The sequence below is a fragment of the Phacochoerus africanus genome, chromosome 16, assembly GCF_016906955.1.
Source record: "Phacochoerus africanus isolate WHEZ1 chromosome 16, ROS_Pafr_v1, whole genome shotgun sequence".
Taxonomy (NCBI): Eukaryota; Metazoa; Chordata; class Mammalia; order Artiodactyla; family Suidae; genus Phacochoerus; species Phacochoerus africanus.
Genome location: NC_062559.1, coordinates 9,098,706 through 9,119,712, shown reverse-complemented (window position 1 = coordinate 9,119,712; position 21,007 = coordinate 9,098,706). Strand labels below are relative to the sequence as shown.

The 21,007-nt window shown below is 39.8% G+C and overlaps 1 protein-coding gene across 6 annotated transcripts in view; it reads right to left on the bottom strand.

Moving 5' to 3' along the window:
- Positions 1 to 21,007, bottom strand: part of BRAF (B-Raf proto-oncogene, serine/threonine kinase) — a 166,358-nt gene that overhangs the window by 11,870 nt on the left and 133,481 nt on the right. For 5 of the 6 annotated variants that reach the window (XM_047763813.1, XM_047763810.1, XM_047763812.1 and 2 more), the window contains 3 exons: positions 13,953 to 13,999; positions 12,758 to 12,876; positions 8,545 to 8,676 (listed from right to left, as the gene is read on the bottom strand). In XM_047763813.1, the coding sequence (XP_047619769.1) occupies positions 8,545 to 8,676; positions 12,758 to 12,876; positions 13,953 to 13,999 (298 nt within the window). The remainder of the gene's footprint in view (positions 1 to 8,544; positions 8,677 to 12,757; positions 12,877 to 13,952; positions 14,000 to 21,007) is intronic. The other variant, XR_007132716.1, reaches the window with a different exon arrangement.

The following is a 21,007-nucleotide window of genomic DNA, read 5'->3' as shown; positions in this document are numbered from 1 at the left end:
TAAAATTCAACACGCTGTACACTCTTGTACTTTTCTCCCCCCCCCCCACCTTTTTTTAATTTAGGGCCTCACCTGTGGGAATATGGAGGTTCCCAGGCTTGGGGTCGAATTAGAGCTACAGGTGCCAGCCTACACCACAGCCACAGAAACGCCAGATCCAAGCCATGTCTGTGACCTACACCACAATTCACAGCAATGCCAGATCTTTAACTCGCTGAGTGGGGCCAGGGATCAAACCCGCATTCTCCTGGATACTAGCTGGGTTTGTAACCCACTGAGCCACAACGGGAACTCCTGACATATATTTTTTCTGTATGTACATTACACTTTAATAAAAAGCTAAAAAGCACAACACTACTAGTATTCTGACTCCTGTGTATTACAGGGGAACTAATACTGCAAGGTGAAGTCTTATGACCCCTGGACTATCGCAAGTGTCTCCTAATTGCTTCCCATGCTTCCAGTCTCTCCTTATCCAATCCATTTTCCCACTGATGGGTAATCATTTCAAAACAAAGATCAGATCATGTCTCCTCTACTCAACCAAAAAAGTTAACCTTTTAGCAGTAGTCTTGGCATCTGAATTTTAAACTCTTGATGAGGCACCTCAGCATTACTTACACAAATGTGAGAAGCGGAGTTCCCGTCGTGGCACAGCAGAAACGAATTCGACTAGGAACCATGAGGTTCCGGGTTCGATCCCTGGCCTTGCTCAGCCGTGTGCTGTGGTGCAGGTCGCAGACGCGGCTGGGATCTGGCATTGCTATGGCTGTGATATGGGCCGGCAGCTGTAGCTCCAATTAGACCTCTAGCCCAGGAACTTCCTATGCTGAGGGTGCAGCCTGAAAAAGTCAAAAAAAAAAAAAAAAAAAAAAAAGGCGAGAATCAGAGCCTCCTCCAGGGGCAAGAAGATCAAGCTACTGGGAACCAAAACCTTCTGTTTAGTGAAGTAAAAGGCTTGTCTCCCCGTGTGCAGAGATTTATAATTTTTCTAATTTCTTGCTCTTCTAATTTTCTGACTTGCGGTTCTTTCAAAAGTGGGCAGAGACAGATGTTAGAAGTCTTGGGACTCAGGAAGGAGAGAGGGGTTTCGATCTTAAAGGGAACAGGTTTAAGAGGGACAGGCCAGAGGCCAAGGAGGAGAGAGCCAGTAAGAGATCCCCTGTTCCAGGGCAGAACTGATGAATTTTAGGAAGTCAAGTTTAGTATCCTACTTTGTTATTTCCTGTTTGGTGCTGTAATAACCCTTGTTTAACTATAAGTTGGTTGGCCTGAGCACCACCCTTCTCCTACTTGGCAGAAGGCACATCCTTTGTCTACATGGTATATAACAAGAGCACACACTGCTCCAAGGTGTCAAACTGCTGGGGGACCAAAGGGACACTTCCAAATGCTCGTGTGTAACTGCACTCTAATAAATGCGTAACAAATACCTTTGTAAGATAGTTGGTTTCCAGTTCTTTCCTTTTAGCAAAACTAACTGAATTGCCAACTAATTAAAATAAAATTTAATGACAGTTATCATGTAATTTTTGTTATGTTCAGAAGTGAGTTCAGGAGTTCCTGTTGTGGTGCAGCGGAAACAAATCTGACTAGGAACCATGAGGTTGCAGGTCTGATCTCTGGCCTTGCTCAGTGGGTTAAGGATCTGGCATGCTGTGAGCTGGGGTGTAGGTCGTAGACACAGCTCGGATCTGGCATTGCTGTGGCTGTGGTGTAGGCCAGCAGCTTCGAGTTCAAAAAACTGAGTAATATGTTTGGGGTATAGAATTAATCTTGGAGTTCCCGTTGTGGCATAGTGGGTTAAGAACCTGACTAGTATCCATGAGAATGCAAGTTCAATCCCTGACCTCACTCAGTGAGTTAAGGACTCTGCCTTGCTGCAAGCTGCAGCTCTGATTCGACCCCTAGCCTGGGAACTTCCATATGCTGCAGGGAGGCCCTAAAAAAAAAAATTAATCTTAGTCCAAGGGAGGGCTGGCCTTTGCCTTTGGCTCCTGGGATATAATTCTAAATGCCTGGATGGTTCTGCCTAATAAGACTGTCTTTGTTTACCTGGGACCTTAGGCCATGCCAGACAGTCTATACTACCAATGCGATTTGTAAAAGGAACTTTGAGTAAGGTGATCTCCATAGAGGCTGAAAACTAAGGTCAGCAACAGAGGTGTCGGACAACTGCATCTTTGTGACTGAACCCCAATGATAACTCCAGCCTTGAGGCTCCAGTGAGTTTCCCTGGTTGGCAATACCTCCTGCACATTGTCACAAACTACTGTCCACAATTCTAATGGAAGAGGACAACTGGAACCTCCACAGGTGAAACTCTCCCAGCTTCTGCCCTATGTATTTCATCCCTTGGTTGACCTTAACCTGTATCCTTTTGTTGTAATAAACCATAACTGTATTAACAACTTTCAGTGAGTTGTAAGATTTAATGACTTACTGAACCTGAGGGTGCTCTTGGGGACTACTGAACTCTGCATATAGTTATAAAACTCCTGACTTTGTCAACTTATTTATCTGAACATTTCTCAGCACTTCTTTAAAAATAAAACAAGGAAAAGGATGGCTGCTAAGTTGCAGCTTATTCTACCAGAAGTCATATTTACCCACAAATATATAAATGAATTGAAAAGCCCCATGTTATTCATTAAGATGCGCATTTTGAATAAATTTTAAGTGTTTCTATATATCAAAATTTATTGCTATTTTCATCAGTTACATATTAATTATTAATAGTATAATTCAGAATAAAAAAAATCAACATTCAGGGCCTAAAGTCACTAGAAAAAAAAATTTTTTTTTGTCTCTTCGTCCTGTTAGGGCTGCACCCACGGCACATGGAGATTCCCAGGCTAGGGGTTCAAACAGAGCTGTAGCCACCTGCCTATGCCAGAGCCACAGCAACGCGGGATCCAAACCACGTCTGCGACCTACACCACAGCTCATGGCAACACTGGATCCTTCACCCACTGAGCAAGGCCAGGGATGGAACCCACAACCTCATGGTTCCTAGTCGGATTCATTAACCACTGAGCCACGACGGGAACTCCCAGAATAAAATTTTAATTATAAATTTAAAGACATATTTTTTGTTGCAGAGATTGGAGTGATCGAAAAAAAAAAGGCTTTAAAGCATAAAAATATGTTGCATTAGGAAAAAAATTCTGTGGAGGAAGTAGAATAAAAATAATTTGAAGACCAAAAAAGGAATCATGTAAAACTTCTAGAAATTAATGAAGTTTTATAAACAAGCAATGACAGTAGGTATCAAATCAGTATGTCTTTTAGATTTTATTTGGTATATTTAAAAGAAGGATCGAATGGCTTTCTTTGAAATGTCAATATAATACACCAGAGATTATGTTCTTCGCAATTATTTAAACTTAAAGAGAAGGTCTTTCCTGGATGTATTTTATGAATAGAAAATTCAAGCGGCACTTACACTACAAAATCAATATAGCTCAGTTTGAAATTCTGGGACTCCTCTGTATTACTGGGGCACATGGCTGCTCATTCTCAGCATCACCTCCTGCACAGCCTTAACAGAACTGTAAACTCCACTGAGAGCACAGCCTGGGTTTTATTTATTTCAGCATCCCTCTGTATCCCACAGTGCTGTTCATACAGTAGGTATCAAATTTTTTTTTTGTTAAATTAATTTGCACGTTGATAAGACACTGACACTTATTACCATTTCCTATCTCTTGAAATCCTGTACTTGGAAACCAGCCACCAAGCTTCCTGGGAAGAAGCCCTCACAGAGAGATCCATGTCAAGAAGAACTGAGGTCCCTGGCCCTTGTCCTGACTGAGCTTTGAGCCGATAGCTAATACCAACTTGTCAGGTATATAAATAAAACCAGTGAATCTAACAGCCAATACCATGTGAAACAGAGATAAACCCTCCTCATGGAGAGAAGCCCAAAATGCAGATTCATAATTTAAGCCACTATGTTTTAGGAGGTTTTTTTACATAGCAATAGTAACTGGAATTCGGAGCTCCCGTTGTGGCTCAGTGGTTAACGAATCCGACTAGGAACCATGAGGTTGCGGGTTCTATCCCTGGCCTCGCTCAGTGGGTTAAGGATCCGGGTGTTGCTGTGAGCTGTGGTGTAGGTCACAGACGCAGCCTGGATCCCACGTTACTATGCTTCTGGGGCAGGCTGGCAGCTACAGCTCGGATTAGACCCCTAGCCTGGGAATCTCCACAAGCCGTGGGTGCAGCCATAGAAAAGACAAAACAAACACAAACAAAAACAAAAAACTGGGAGTTCCCGTCCGTGGCACAGTGATTAACGAATCCGACTAGGAACCATGAGGTTGCGGTTCGATCCCTGCCCTTGCTCAGTGAGTTAACGATCTGGCATTGCCGTGAGCTGTGGTGTAGGCTGCAGACGCGGCTCGGATCCCGCGTTGCTGTGGCTCTGGCATAGGCTGGCGGCTACAGCTCCGATTCAACCCCTAGCCTGGGAACCTCCATATGCCGTGGGAGCGGCCCAAGAAATGGCAAAAAGACAAAACAAAAACAACCAAAAAACAAAAAACTGGAATTCACATGAAAAAATGTTATCTGCTATTTTCTTCTAAGATGACACAAAACTTTGGCTCCAAGAAAAGCAAGCCATGAAGGTTGACAGTCAATATATCTAGTTTTTTTTTTTTTTGGCTTTTTAGGGCTGCGCTCTTGGCACGTGGAAGTTCCCAGGCTAGGGGTGCAATCAGAGCTGTAGCCGCTGGCCTACACCACAGCCACAGCAGCTTGGGATCTGAGCCGCGTCTGCGACCTATACCATAGCTCATGGCAACGCCAGATCCTTAACCCACTGAGCAAAGCCAGGGATCAAACCCGAAACCTCATGGTTCCTAGTTGGATTAGTTAACCACTGAGCCACAACGGGAACTCCTAATTGAGTACATTATTAATATTAATCCCAATTTGGCAGAGAAGCTGCACTGAAAGAGGGAAGAATAGAGTGACTAGAGAGCAAAACATGATGATGAAGATGGGAACAAAATGACAAAGCAGTTTCTTAAGACTTGGCACTAGGGTAAGTGAAGTGAAAAGGCATGCTATTCTGCAAAGTAACACAGCGATGGTCAGTCCTTAAGAATTAAGACTTGTTTTACAAAAGAATCTGATCTTTTGTAACTGTAAGGAATTCTTTAGCCCAACCTCTCTCTCTCTTTTTTTTTTTTTGCTTTTTAGGGCTGAGCCCGAGGCATATGTAAGTTCCCAGGCTAGGGGTTGAATCTGCGCCGTAGCTGCTGGCTTTACGCCACAGCCACAACAACACGGGATCTGAGTTGCATCTGTGACCTACACCACTGCTCACAGTAGCGCTGAATCCTTAACCCACAGAGTGAGGCCAGGGATGGTCCTCACGGATACTAGTCAGGTTCATTATCAGTCAGCCACAATGGGAACTCCTCAATCTCTTATTTTTAACAACTGAAAAACAAAAAGATAGAGAGGTACAGTGATGAGGTCATGCAGGTTGTGAGTCCAAGGTCTGCCACTGCATTACCCTGCTTTACCAGAGCCCTGTTTTGAATTTACAGGCAAAACCCTGCCACCTCAGATTATGGGGTTGAGAGTGTAGGGAATGGTTCTAAATTATGAAGAAGCAGTTACCCCATCTCCCATGAAAAAAAAAAAGAACATTCCTAGATTTTCAGACAGAAGTCCAATCTGAGAGCCATGGAGATCAAAGTATGAGAGAAAGAGAAAGAGAAAGAGAAAGAAAAATCAAGTCAAGGGGATGATTGGAACAACACCCAGGGTGACTGCACTGAGGATGACAAGAGTTATTGATACAAAAGAGGCAGTTTCATGGATAGTGCCACTTGGAGAAAGCAGACTAGAAGGAAAATGAAACAGAATGGGGATAATGGGAAGAGTATGTAATTCTTTTATCTTCTTTTTCTTCATCAAATAGTTGGTTTTAGACTGGCAAATTCCAGAAGATTCTACCTGTACTACCAGAAAAAATTAACTGGTAAAGGCCTTACCCTTCTGTTGGTCACTCATTTACTTCTCTCATGGAGAGTAAGCCCTTGCCACATCATTTATTACACTCCCATGGAGGACAAAGCACCTAAAATGCCAAGAAGTGGATGAGTGCAGAACTCTGGGATGCTTTTTCCATATTTTGGAGATAGTACTACTTCTTTCTGTAATATTATTTTATTGAAATAAACTTATTCACTGACAAAGGCATTTCATCCAGTTCTTAGGTTCATAAATTTTTATTATTTATAGTCTCTATGATAAATCAACGAAAACTAGGCTAAAATTCCCTCTTAATTTCTCTCGAAAAATGTGCACAGGAAAACTGAACATGGCACAGGGTATTATGCTATATGGTTGAGTTAATAAGACCGTAAAAGGCAGAGCACTTGAAGCTGGGAACTAGAGGTGACCTTGCTGCTCGGACCACCTCTATCCAATTAGTCATCTCAGTGACCTAGAAGCTGTCACAAGTACAGTAAGAGCAATGTTTCCATTATATTCTTTCTTTCTTTCTTTGGTCTTTTCAGGGCCGCACCTGTGGGACATGGAGGTTCCCAGGCTAGGGGCTGAATCAGAGCTGTAGCCGCTGGACTATGCCACAGCCACAGCAACGTGGGATCCGAGCCATGTCTGTGACCTACACCATAGCTCATGGTGCAATTATGTTTTTTAGCTACCATTTTGGTCTATCCTGAATCTAAGTTTCATGGAGGCTTAAAATAGCAGATCATCAGAAGCCAGATCACAGATTTCTTTTTAACATTTAAAGCTAAGATTCAACAGTGTAAAGCTATGACATAGTTAGAAAGATCAAGCAGCAACTAAAAAATTAGTTTTGCGTTGACTTAGAGAGAAATGCAGTGATTAAACATTTTTTCAGAGTAGAGAATCAAGACCACTGGTGGGTAAGGGCCAGATGGTGATTCAATAAAGTACATATGGCCAGTGTTAAAAGCCTAGGTGAATTTAACACGGCTGGGAGAGAAAAGGCAACATGACAACTTAGATTACTTCTCTGATATACTATGACAGTTACAAATTCTTAGTGAAAAAACTACTCAGAGCTATCACCAAAAAATTCAGAGTTCAACTGCTGACCAAAACACTACTATATGAAGTAATACATTTATACATAAAAACTATCATTTCAGTGGGTTGTGAGTTTATTCTAAAACACATAAAACATTCCCAATTTTAAAAGATTCTATTTTTTTTTCTTTTTTACATCACACCTATGGCATATGGAATTTCCCAGGCTAGGGGATGAACTGGAGCTGCAGCTGTCAGTCTACACCACAGCCACAGCAACACCAGATCTGAGCCACATTTGCAACCCATGCTGCAGCAATGCAGGATCCTTAACCCACTGAGTGAGGCCAAGGATCAAACCCACATCCTCATGGAGACTACACTGGGTTTTTAACCCGCTGAGCCACAACAGGAACTCCTAAAAAATTCTTTATATGAGTGATTCTCAACTCTGGTATGTATCAGAAACACCTGGCAAACTTAGTAAAAATGCAGCTGCTTGGACCCCACCCATTGAACCAGAGTCTGCTCCATCATCTCTGTTTTTTAGCAAATCACCCAGGTGATTCACATGCAAATCACAGTATAATGTATAAATATTAATTAATCACAGTTTACATGGTCTACCGTTGTTTTCTCATATAGTAACTGCTGCAATCTCTTTGTCCACAAACACGCATGCGCACACACACACACAAACACGTAGACACGTACACACTTTTAAAAGGTTGAGTTATACAAGGTAATTTCAGTAAAGACAATTCTTTTTTCTTGGCCAGTGTTAAAAGCCTAGGTGAATTTAACACGGCTGGGAGAGAAAAGGGAAAGAGCTGCAAGAGGCTATGTTGACACTTCGGAAGCTAAGGAACAGAGAAAAGGAATTTAAGAGAGAGATTAAACAATTCCCTCCTACTTGAGTTCTCATCATAGAAAAATGAAAGCATGATGTAACAGTTCTTCCATTTACCTAGTTTTAAAAATTAAAAAAGTAGGAAGACTTAATAATTTTAAAAGTATTTGATATAAAGAAGTTCATAGCTACTCTGTACCTGCTCAGATAGCACAGTGATAGAGTAAAAAGTAAAAGCCCAGATGCTGCAGTAGCAGAGCTCATTCTTCTAACTGTGCCATGGTCAAGAGATAAGAGGTATATCCGTTATTGTATTCCCTAATTTCTAATCAGAAGATCAGATGTTCAGGAACCTCTAGTTAGACACATGATATATATATATTTTTTTACATTATTGAAAGCTTTTTATTTATTTATATTTATTAGAGTATATAGTTGGTATACAACGCTGTGCCAGTGAAGCATGATGTTTCAAGGAAAGGCCTTACGTGCTATTACACTACCAAAAGTATACAAAAGGTTTCTAAAACTGGTAACAAAGATTAAGAGATTCATCCTTCATTCTTACCCAGGATCCAATACTTCTTTTCTATCATGAATTAGAGCCTTTCTACAAATAGCAAAATGAACCCTAAGAGATGGTAAATATTTACCTGGTCCCTGTTGTTGATGTTTGAATAAGGTAACTGTCCAGTCATCAATTCATACAGAACAATACCAAAAGCATATACGTCTGACTGAAAGCTATACGGGTTTTTGTCTTGCATTCTGATTACTTCTGGCGCCTGGTAGAAAATAAAAAGAAAAAGATATTCTTGTTCATTTTTCATGTCATCTTAATAAAGACTGAAAACCAAACCTGTTATAAATCCCAGAACAATAATTTTTTATCATTAAATAACCTAATATATAATCAATTCTCTTATTAATGACCAAAGAAATAAAACCAATTATGAAAGATACAGGAAAAAATGCTCTGTAAACTCTCAGAGAGGCAGTATTAGCTGAAATTCTATATACGTTATTCAGATTTTATAATTTTAATAGCTACCCTCTTTCTGCACAAAATACCATCACTGCTATTTGAATTCTTCCCATGATTTTACCCCCTCAAAAATGAGTTCCCACTTCCCGTTCCTAACACAGAAAAGAAATACTATAGACTTGTAGTTATGAGATGTTTGGGAGTAGCGTAACTACTACGGCAACTGCCTCAGAATTTAAGTTTTCCATTGGTACAAATGATTCTCTTTATCTCAAGGCACCTTAGATAATAATGGTAGAAGTTCAAGACTGATAAACTCAAACCCCTTTCTTGCTTCCAAAAACAGTACAAGGATGCCATGGATGCTTTATAAACAATAAACAATAATACACAGTGGGTAGATTTAGTAGAAAATGGTATAAAGAACCTTTTGGCTGCTGGTTCTTGAGCAAAGATACAGACCTAGTCATGTTTGCTACATTTTTACATATGTCACTATATCCTACAACTAGATTTCTTATTAGTTGTTTACATGAAATACAATAAAGGGTTGATTAAACATTAGCTTAAAGGAGTTCTTTCACCTTGCTGTACTGCCTGATTTGGAAGGAATTAGAGGAACTGCAAGGTATTAATAAAAACTTGTGAAAACATTAATTTGATACCAAAACCAGGACTAACTGCAAAAATGGCTGAAAGACCTGGGACAAGATGCCTGGTAACTAGTCAGGGTGAGGCAGGTCAGACTATCTCACAAGTCAACCAATAACAGCACTCAGCCTCACTTTTGTTTTGCAAAACAGAATCACCTGTGCAGCCTTTAACCTCTCAACATCCAGACTACATTCTAGCCCAATAATGTAACACTGGAGTCTGGGATGGGACTCAAATAGAGCTCCCCAGATGACTTTAATGTCCACCCAAGGTTGACACTGATGGAAGATGCAGAGGGAGATCTAGGTGAGAGTGAAAGGATGCGGGGAGGGGTGAAGGAGAAGGTTGTATCCATTTGCTTTTGTTATATGTTTCATCGGTAATTACTTTTAAACCACATACAACTGTGATGCAGTGAACCAGCAAGAATACTGAGAGGCTGGTTAGGATAGACATAACTTTCAAAGCCAGAACACAATCTCTGTGAGGGACAGTTGAAGAACTGTCTTATTCATTTATTTTTTATTAAAGTATAGTTGGTTTACAATGTTGTACCAATTTCTGCTATACAGCAAAGTGACTCAGTCACCCATATAAACACTTTCTTTTTCTCATATTATCTTCCATTATGTTCTATCCCAAGAGATTGGATATAGTTCCCTGTGCTATACAGAACTGCCTATTTATTCATTTATTTAGTCTTTTTAGTGCTGCACTTGCAGCGTATGGAGGTTCCCAGGCTAGGGGTCAAATTGGAACTGAGGCCACTGGGCTATGCCACAGCCACAGCAACAGCAACAGAACTGCTTTTTAAAAATTTAGTTTTATCTCATTATTGTTGGTAGATGGTTTGATGAAAAGTTGTATGTGGTCTATTTATAAGAAATGCATGATTTAACCTCAATTAATTTAGTAATTTGTAAAAATTTTCACTAAAGTTTCCTTCAAGATATAAATAAAACAAGATGGAGAATACTACTATAAATAAATCAGTGAATTGCATACCCTTTGTTTCTGACCAAACTCTTCTAGTCTTTAGATATTCCATAAGGCAACATCAACCCAAAGGATTTATTCAACAATTAAGTGTACTATTGGCTAATCTCTTGTCTTATAACTCAGCTTGGTGGAATAAAGGATGAATTCATCAACCAGGTGTCAATAAGAAAGAAATTAAAAGAAAAAATAAAACTTCATGTATAATAGTCTAAAAACTATATAAACTAAGATTTTTGGAAAAAGACAAACCTAGAGACTTGACTGAACCTAACTTTCCTACACTAGTTAAAACAAACACACATTTAAAACATGTATCAACTGTTTCTTTATAATTTTAGGTTTCGTGATTTTAGCACTTAAAATTTGTCATCCCTCACTTCTTTGGATACACTGTTATTTTTGTCACAAGGTATATGATTTAAAGAGGTACCTGAGATCCAGATTACAATTCTTGATTAGCTTCTTGTTTATAATTATTAACACAGTTAAATATATATCAAAGAAAACTAGCTAGCTAGCCCTAATTATGAAATCCTAGAATTAGAAAATCTATTCAAAATCAACTAGCCTAATCCAACATTAAAGATGGAGAAACTTGAAGGAGGTCAAGAAAGGTCCAGGTTAAGAGTCAATCAGAGCACAAGGGCCCAGACCTCCTGCCTCCAAATCCAATGCCCACCTCCTACCCTGCCCCACTCACTCTAATGCCAATTATTACAGGAAATTATAGCCAAATTTAACCCTAGCCTTACTCTGATTAACTCAGAATCCTACCTTGGAATGCCCTTCTTTGGAACACTACAGATAAGTTTGGGGAATTTAGGCAAGTGTGGCTTTGAAACCCCTTGTAGATTTTTTATTCCCAGCAGGGTGTCCCAAAGTCTTAGTGCAGATTCAGTTATTTAAAGCTTAAGACTGCACCTTAGTTTCCTCTATGGCACATTAGGTTAAGGATCCATTGAAGCATGGGCTTGACCTCCAGCCTGGCACAGTGAGGTAAGGATCCAGCACTGCAGCAGTTGCAGCTCGGAGTCAATCCCTAGCCAGGGAACTTCCACATGGGATGGGTGTGACCAAAACAAACAAGCAAAAAACTCCACTGCACCCTGTTTTGGGACACCCTACATTCAGCTTAGAGCAGAGGTTCTCAGACTTCTTAGTCTCAGGGTTCTTTCAGTCTTAAAAATCATGGAGGACACCTCAAGGATCTTCTGTTTATGGGGATTATATTTATCACATTAAAACTTAAATGAGGAACTGTTAAAATACTTATTAATTTTAAAATAATGAAACCATTAAGTGTTGATACAAATCAACCATTTTTTAAAAATGAAAAGTAACTATATTTTCAAAAACAAAGTTTAGTGAGAAGAAAGGTACTTCGATTCATTTTGACTGGTTTTACCCCAGCCAGCTAGGGTCCCATATTTGCTTCTGCATTCAATCTATTGTCATGTGTTGAAGAATAGAAAGAAAAATCTCATCTCATACAGGACGACTCTGGGGACTTCTGAAAGGGTCTTATGGATCCCTCTGAGAACTGTTGGCTTAGGAAACGATTCCTATGACTGTCCTCACAGCCTGCTGAAAGTAACTACATAGAAGCTTTAGTTCCTTTTTATAACTTCTCTTTCTTCTGTTCCACAAATCAGAAACAGGAATAAAGAAAGAGAAAGAGCTACACAGGGCAGCAGAAGGCTGACAGTGTTAAAAATCCACCTTTCATTTTTCTTTTTGTCTTTCTTCTCCCAGCTGCCCATGATTATATGGTTCTTTATAGTTGAAAGGAAGTAACTTTCCAATTTAGGCTTAAATAAAACTGTGAAACAGCCTCTTTTAAAAAGGAGTAGTTCTTTTAGTAAAACCTTAATAACTGCTGTAGATCACACCTGCTTAAATTGCATGCTTTTTTTTTTTTCCCCTGAAACAGGGTACACAGAACATTTTGAACGCAAAATATTTTAAGGAGATAATTCTGAATAAAACTTAAACAGTGTTTATAAAATATGTAATTTCTGTTTGGAATATACTGAAACTGGTTTCATAATATTCTAAGACACAGAAAAAAGTTAAAATCTATTTATATTAAAAAAAGATCAACATCGACTTTTCTGAATACTAAGAACTATGAAAATACTACAGTTGAAATCTTCAGTGACTTTTTAGTAACTCAACAGCATCTCAGGGTCCACAAATTTAATTAATGGAGAAACAGCCTCAATTCTTACCATCCACAAAATGGATCCAGACAACTGTTCAAATTGATGGGACCCACTCCATCGAGATTTCACTGTGGCTAGACCAAAATCACCTATTTTTACTGTGAGGTCTTCATGAAGAAAAATATCTGAGGTTTAGTAAGTAAAGGAAAACAACAGATCTCATTTTCCTACCAAAGCAAAGCATTATGAAAATTTTAGGTAAGAGATATAATTTCTATAATTCTATCTTATGATAGTCTTCAAAAAAGTATAGTTCTTCATATTCCCTTTTAAAGTTAATAAATATGTTTTTAAAATAATTAGTTCTGTTGGACTATATGACCTGCTTTTAAGATTTTTGATGCTTGAAATGTGGTAGGGTGAGGTGAGTTTTTTTTTTCTTCTAAGTTTATGGGAGACCTTGAAACTCTGCATTAGATTTTATCATTTTATTTATTTTTTTGTCTCTTGTCTTTTTAGGGCCGCACCCATGGCATAGGAAGGTTCCCAGGCTAGGGGTCAAATTGGAGCTGTAGCCACCAGCTTATAGCACAGCCACGGCCACAGCAACTCGGGATCCGAGCTGTGTCTGCGACCTACACCACAGCTCACAGCAACATCGGATCCTTAACCCACTGAGCAAGGCCAGGGATAGAACCCAGGTCCGCATGGATGCTAGTCAGGTTCGTTAACCATTAAGCCATGACGGGAACTCCTCCCCTTAGCATAGCCCAAATGTCCTTCTGGCACTTCTGGGAAAGCTGTAAAGGCTCTTCACTGGAATGAAGGCAAATGGCAAACAGGATCTTAATCTGGGCTTATGGAATAAGAAGAAATGTTTTTCTCACCTCATAGTTACATAACTTAGAGCCTTCACTTACATCTCAACTACCACTGTGCAAGGTTAGAACACTGAAAGAAACTAGTAAATAACTATAAAACTGTGCATTTTATAGTGTTTATAGAACATAAACAAGTAATCAAAGAGTCCTACTATCATAAAGACTCGAGAGATTTCTTTTGTAATGTTCAGCTGTTCAAAAACCAAAAGCAGGCTGTAGCACCTGGTACTACCACAGTCTTGTGCATACCCACTGATCAATTCCCTTTACGTGTATTACTGAACTTAGCAGGAAAACTGTTTTTACAGAGTGTGAAGACAAAATGCAGGAGAAAAGGTCAGGATGTTTTCAAACTTCGCAGACAAATTCAGGAAGGATACTATTACTCTTGAGGTCTCTGTGGATGATTGACTTGGCGTGTAAGTAACTGAAAAACAAAACATCATTTTAACCTGAGTAGGGCTAAATAAAGACTCTAGCCTCAGTATCCACAGAACACATTCAGGGGTGTAAATACTTATTTAGAATCATGATACAACTGCAAGCTGTATGTTGTGATAACCCCTTTACACAGAAATATTAAAATAGACTGCAAGTGAACTGAGGATTTTAGGAACATACTACCATTATGGTACAGACAAAATCTTTTCCATTAAACAACTGTATCTTTTACTATTTATCAATACAAACCTTCCACTCCAATCAAGACTATTTCTCCAAGTCCTTTAAATATACCTCAGTATTTAAACCCACCTCTATGGGCAATGCCCCCTCCCACGGCAAATTAACTTTCATTCTATTCTCTACAGAATCATACCTATTCTTTAACTAACTCTTGAAGCTTTTCCATGACTAACCTGACTGAAAGTGATCTTCCCCCCGTTCAGTTATATACATAGTACTTATTGTAACAGCTTGATTCATGCATTTTTTTCTACCTGCCTATGTTTACTTTTTTTTAGAATGTAAACTCTCTATTTGATAAAACCATTTACAAAGTATTATATACTTTTTTAAATTAAACATTTAAAAAACTGAAGTATAGAGTTAATTTGCAATGTTGTGTTAGCTTCAGGTATACAGCAAAGTGATCTATCCATATATGCACACACATTATATATATATATATATTCACACAGATACTATAGATTCTTTTTCAGATTCTTTTTTGTTGTAAGCTATTACAAGACATTTAATATAGTTCCCTGAGCTATACAGTAGGTCCTTGCTGTCTAACTATTTTATAGACAGTAGTGTATATATGTTAATCCAAAACTCCTAATTTAGCCCCTTCCTAAAAGCAGCGTCATATATTTGTAAAATATTTTCTTAAAACTAGTGAGGAGCAAAAAAAAAAAAAAAAAAAAAACTAGTGAGGAGCTAAATTTCTAATGTAATGGCTACACTGAGTCTATTTCAAAGTCAATAGGTTTAAATCATCTATTACCCCTAAAAATGGCCTCAGTTGAGTTTATCGAGGGGAAGAGCTGTGTCTGGTTTATTTCTATTTATCTCCAGTGCCTAGTAGACTGTCTAGCGTGTAGTAGGTATTCGGTACATATCTGTTCTTTCAAAGACAATGAGGTGCATATAATGGTTATAGTCAAGGTTATTTTTCTTCATTTAATACTGGAGAGAACAGATACATGAGATTTCTCAATTTGACAATAACCATTAGGAAGTAAATTCTGCCTTAAAATCAAACTTTTAAATTCAAATGCTATAATCAAAATTACGTAATGGACAGTTAAAAGTGAAAGATTTGCAAATAATTAAGTTTATTATTTATGCTCTCTCATCTTCAATTAAATTTCCTTGTCCAGAGATCAAGATTTTAAAACTTTTTTTCCTCAATTTTTTTTTAAGATTCCTATTTAGATAAAGTAACTCTTTCTCCTCTATTCTCTCACATGATACTGTTTATTTCCTTCACAGCATTTATCACAATCTGAAATTATCTTGTCATGATTTTCTGGGCCCACTGTTAATGTACACCATCACACTGTCACTCTTCCACTGAAAGAAAACGTGATGTCAGTTACAGGCCTTCTTTGTTTAAAAAGTTCTTCAGCAACAGAGAAAAACAAGTCTCAGTCAAAAGGCTCTTCAAGATGGGGAGACCTTACAGTTATTAGAAAGAAAAGGAGCTAAATGGTCATGGGGTTGGGAGTGAAGCTCGGGGTTTCCAGCTGGAGATAGGGTATTCAGTGCACAGAAAAGTCTGGTTGTCTCCTCTGAGATAAAAAACACCACTAACAACAACAAATGGGTGATACATCTGAAAACATGGAGGAGGTATGATGAAGTTACAAGACGGGAAGATAAAAGTATTCTTTTTTTTTTTTTCTTTTTGCCTTTCCTAGGGCCACTCCTGCAGCATATGGAGGTTCCCAGGCTAGGGCGATTCGACAATCGCAGCTACAGCTGCCGGCCTACACCACAGCCACAGCAATGTGGGATCCAAGCCGCATCTGTGACCTACACCACAGCTCACGCCAACGCCGGATCCTTAGCCGGATCCTTAACCCACTGAGCAAGGCCAGGGATCGTACCTGAAACCTCATGGTTCCTAGTCGGATTCGTTTCCACTGGGCCACGGTGGGAACTCTCAGAATCATTTAATATTAAAGCTGGGAAACAATCTAACAAAATTTGTTCTCTCTGTTACTTCTTTCAAGGTTTTACCCAAGATTTAGTTTTTCAACATTTTTTAGGACCATAATATGATACCCTCAAAGTAAATACAATGCTCTAGATTTGATCTGATTAACACAAACTAGAGTGAGATTCTCATCTTCACCCTCCCTGTGAATGTAAGACCTGAAATCATAAAACTAGAAGAAAACATAGGCCCGATAAGCTCCTTGACAATTGGTCTTGATGATTTGTTTGGGTTTGACACCAAAAGCAAAGAGAACAAAAGCAAAAACAAACAAGTGAGACAACATCAAACCAAAAGCTTCTGCACAGCACAGGAAACCACCAAAAAACTGAAAAGGCAACCTACCAATGGGGAGAAAATATGTGCAAATCATACATCTGATAAAGGGATATCTAAAAAATACAAAGAACTCAATGGCAAAACCCCCAATCTATTTTTAAGAACAGACATTTTTCCAGCGAAGACACACAGATAGCCAGGAGGTACAGGAAAAGGCATTCAACATCGCCATCGCCAGGGAAACGCAAGTCAGACCCACAAGGAGACAGCACCTCGCATCTGTCAGAAAGAACAAGCACTGGCGGGAAGCAGAGAAAGGGGAATCTTTGCGTCCTGCTGATGATAAATACCTGCAGCCGCTATAGAAAACACAATGGAAGTTCCTCAAAAAATTAAAAATAGAATTACCATATGAAGTACTAGCAATCCAAATTCTGGGTATATATCCAAAAATTCTACAATCCGGATCTCAAAGAGATACCTGCACCCTCATGTTTACTGCAGCATTATTCACGACAACGAAGACACGGAAACAACCTAAGTATCCATGAATGGATGAAGAAAATGTGACACATACAAATGAGAATATTATTCAGCCAAAAAAAGAAGGAAATCCTGCCGTCTGAGACAACATGGATGGAATTTGAGGGCATTATGCTAAGTGAAATAAGTCAGAAAGACAAATACTGTATTATCTCACATGTGGAATCTCAAAAAACAAAGGGACCGTGCCCCCGCCCCCCGCCACTCATTTTCATCTTCCTTATGGTGGGAAAAAAACCATCTATTGAACCATTTCCTGGAGTTCCCGTCATGGCTTAGTGGTTAATGAATCCGACTAGGAAGCGTGAGGTTGCCGGTTTGATCCCTGGCCTTGCTCAGTGTGTTAGGGATCCGGTGTTGCCATGAGCTGTGGTGTAGGTCGCAGACTCGGCTCGGATCCTGCGTTGCTGTGGCTCTGGCATAGGCTGGGGGCTACAGCTCCGATTCTACCCCTAGTCTGGGAACCTCCATATGCCATGGGAGCAGCCCTAGAAAAGGCAAAAAGACCAAAAAATAAAAAATAAAAAAATTCCTGCATTTGACATTTGTATACTTCGCTTTTTTGGACCTGGATAAGATTTCACATTTTGTAGACATGACCTATAATTTCAGTTTATTAAAATTTTAGTTTTCACTGAAAAATAAATTTTAAAAGATCAGCCTGTTAATGATGGCCTCATTTAAGTTATCTGTAAATACACTAGTCATATTCAAGAGAGGAATGACATAAAAATCTCCTTCTAGCTTAAGAGCTTCAGGTATGATAAATATATAGCTATGACCCTAGTTAAATTCTTCATGTATGTCATGTATCTCTATCTTATCCTCAAGAATACCATGAGAGATATTATTCAAATACCTTGCTGAAATTCAAATGTCATGCCTACATCAGTTGCCCAACATACCAGTCTACTCTATTTATAAAAGCCTCAAACTTTTCTCAAAGTTTCTGCTTTATTTGACTTTTTTTTTTTTTGGCTGAACCCACAACACATGGAAGTTCCTGGGCAAGGGACAGAATTTGACCTGCAGTTGCAACATATACCACAACTTGCAGCAATGCTGGATCCTTAACCCACTGTGTGGGGACAAGGACTGAACCCTCACCACCACAAAAACAAGAAGGGATCTTTTTTTTTTTTTTTGTCTTTTTGCTATTTCTTTGGGCCGCTCCCTCGGCACATGGAGGTTCCCAGGCTAGGGGTCCAATCGGAGCTGTAGCCACCGGTCTACACCAGAGCCACAGCAACGCAGGATCCGAGCCGCGTCTGCAACCTACACCACAGCTCACGGCAACGCCGGATCCTTAACCCACTGAGCAAGGGCAGGGACCGAACCCGCAACCTCATGGTTCCTAGTCGGATTCGTTAACCACTGTGCCACAACGGGAACTCCACAAGAAGGGATCTTAACCCACTTTGCCACAGTGGGAACCCCTATTTTTAACTATTTCTAAAATCAAATAACTGGCCTACACAGACATTAGCATTTCAGTCCTCTTTCATCTAATAACTACATAATTTCAAAAAAGTTCATCGGACTTCACACAGCAAGCTGCATCTCTTCTCAGACACCAACAGAGAATTTAACTAGGTGATTGAACTAGTATAATGGTGGTGATGAGGTGTTATTTTATCCAAATACAGCTTCCATTCTACTTTGATACCCTCCACTCCCCTCATAATCACAATGTGGAATGTGAGCAAAATTAAAGAGAATGTCATCCTGCTACTCCTGGGTAGGCAGTAATCATTTACCACTTTAAAATAAATGGAGTTCATATACACTTTTCAGCAGTTCATAGTAGTGTAAATTCTACTTTTACTTAGATTTTTCACTTGATCTTGCCTTTTTCTTTCTGTTTTGCTTGTTTGTTTTTGCTTTTTTAGGGCCACACCCACGGCGTATGGAAGTTCCCAGGTGAGGGATCAAACTGGCTACAGCTGCTGGCCTAAAAGCAATAGTTTCTTTTGAAAAGTAAAAGTTCTGAATCTTGATGAAGTCCAATTTATGAATTTTTTTTCTTTTTCTTTTATGGTCTTTATTTTTTGTGCCTTAAGAAACCTTTCCTATCTTTAGGCTACAAAGATTTACACCTACGTAGGCCTGTGGCTAAAGCTCTGATTTGACCCCTAGCCTGGGAACCTCCATGGGTGTGGCCCTTAAAAGACAAAAAAATCCCCCCAAAAAACCAACATTGAGTTTTCTAGTCCATGAATATGCCATTTGTATATCTTTTGCAGGTCCCAGCTAAGAAACAAACAAACATACAAATTTCGCCCTGAAAGTCCTTTAATTTTGTTCTTTTTCATAACTGTCTTGACTACCTTAACCACTGCATTTCCATATACATTTTAGGGTCAACTGGTGAATTTCTACAAATAATTTCCCTCTTTTGAAAATACTCTCATCATAGTTCTTTAAGAACAGCACTGGCCTGAAGATAAAAAATGAAAATGCATTGTAAACATGGAATATCATATGGATGGAAGAGCAAAAACCATGCTATCCTCTTTTCCTTTGTCTTTTTCTTTTTTGGCTGTGCTTGTGGCATGGGAAAGATCCTGGGCCAGAGATCAATGGGAATTATGCTGATGAGAAAACCAGAGCCCACAGGACCTAAGCGACATGACCAGAGAGGAATAGTGGAAAGGGCATGGTTTTTTGCTTGTTTGCTTTTTAGGGTCTCACCGGGGGCATGTGGAAGTTCCCAGGATAGGGGCTGAATCGGAGCTACAGCTGCCGGCCTACACCACAGCCAATTCAACATGGGATCCAAGACATGTATGGGACCTATACCACAGCTCATGGCAACACCGGATCCTTGACCCAATGAGGGAGGTCAGGGATCGAACCTGTGTCCTCATGGATACTAGTTGGGTTCATTACCACTGAGCTACAACGGGAACTCCAAGGTCATAGATTTTGAGTGTACAGGTTTGGGTCTGAAATCCAACCATGTCACTTACTAGCCATATGACTTTGGGTATATGACATAATTTCTCTAAGCTCTGGTGTTCTAAACTGTAAAATGGAGAGCATAATGTTTACCTTCACTGGTTATTTTTTTCATTTATTATTTATTTATTGATTTAGCTTTTCAGGGTTGCACCCGAGGCATATGGAGGCTCCCAGGCTAGGGGTCGAACTGGAACTACAGCTGCCATCTACACCACAGCCACAGGAATGCCAGATACAGGCCGCATCTACTACACGACAGCTCACAGCAATGCGGGATCCTTAACCCACTGAGCGAGGCCTGGGGTCAAACCTGCAACCTCATGGTTACTAGTCGGATTCATTTCCACTGAGCCACGATGGGAACTCCTCTTTCATTTAACACGATTTATTGAAAGCCCACTATGTTCTATGCAACAATGGTTCTAAGTCTTGGAGATAAAGCAGAAAATCCCTATCCTCACGGGGCTTGTATGTTAGTATGGAAGATAGAATATAAAAAAGATGTAGCGGAGTTTGCGTCGTGGCGCAGTGGTTGACGAATCCGACTAGGAACCATGAGGTTGCGGGTTCGGTCCCTGCCCTTGCTCAGTGGGTTGACGATCCGGCGTTGCCGTGGGCTATGGTGTGGGTTGCGGACGCGGCTCGGATCCCGCGTTGCTGTGGCTCTGGCGTAGGCCGGTGGCTACAGCTCCGATTCCACCCCTAGCCTGGGGACCTCCATGTGCCGCGGGAGCGGCCCAAGAAATAGCAACAACAACAACAAAAGACAAAAGACAAAAAAAAAAAGATGTAGCAATAGAATATATAGTACTGCAGAGGTGGGAGACAGAAAATGCTAAATTGCAGGGGTTGTAATTTAGGCCAGGGAAGGCCTCTCTTCAAAGGACATTTTGAGTAAAGATTCAAAGGAAGGGAGGGAGAGAGTCGTACAGACGTGGGATAAAAACACAGCAGGCAGAGAGACTAGCAAGGACAAAGTCCTAAGGCAGG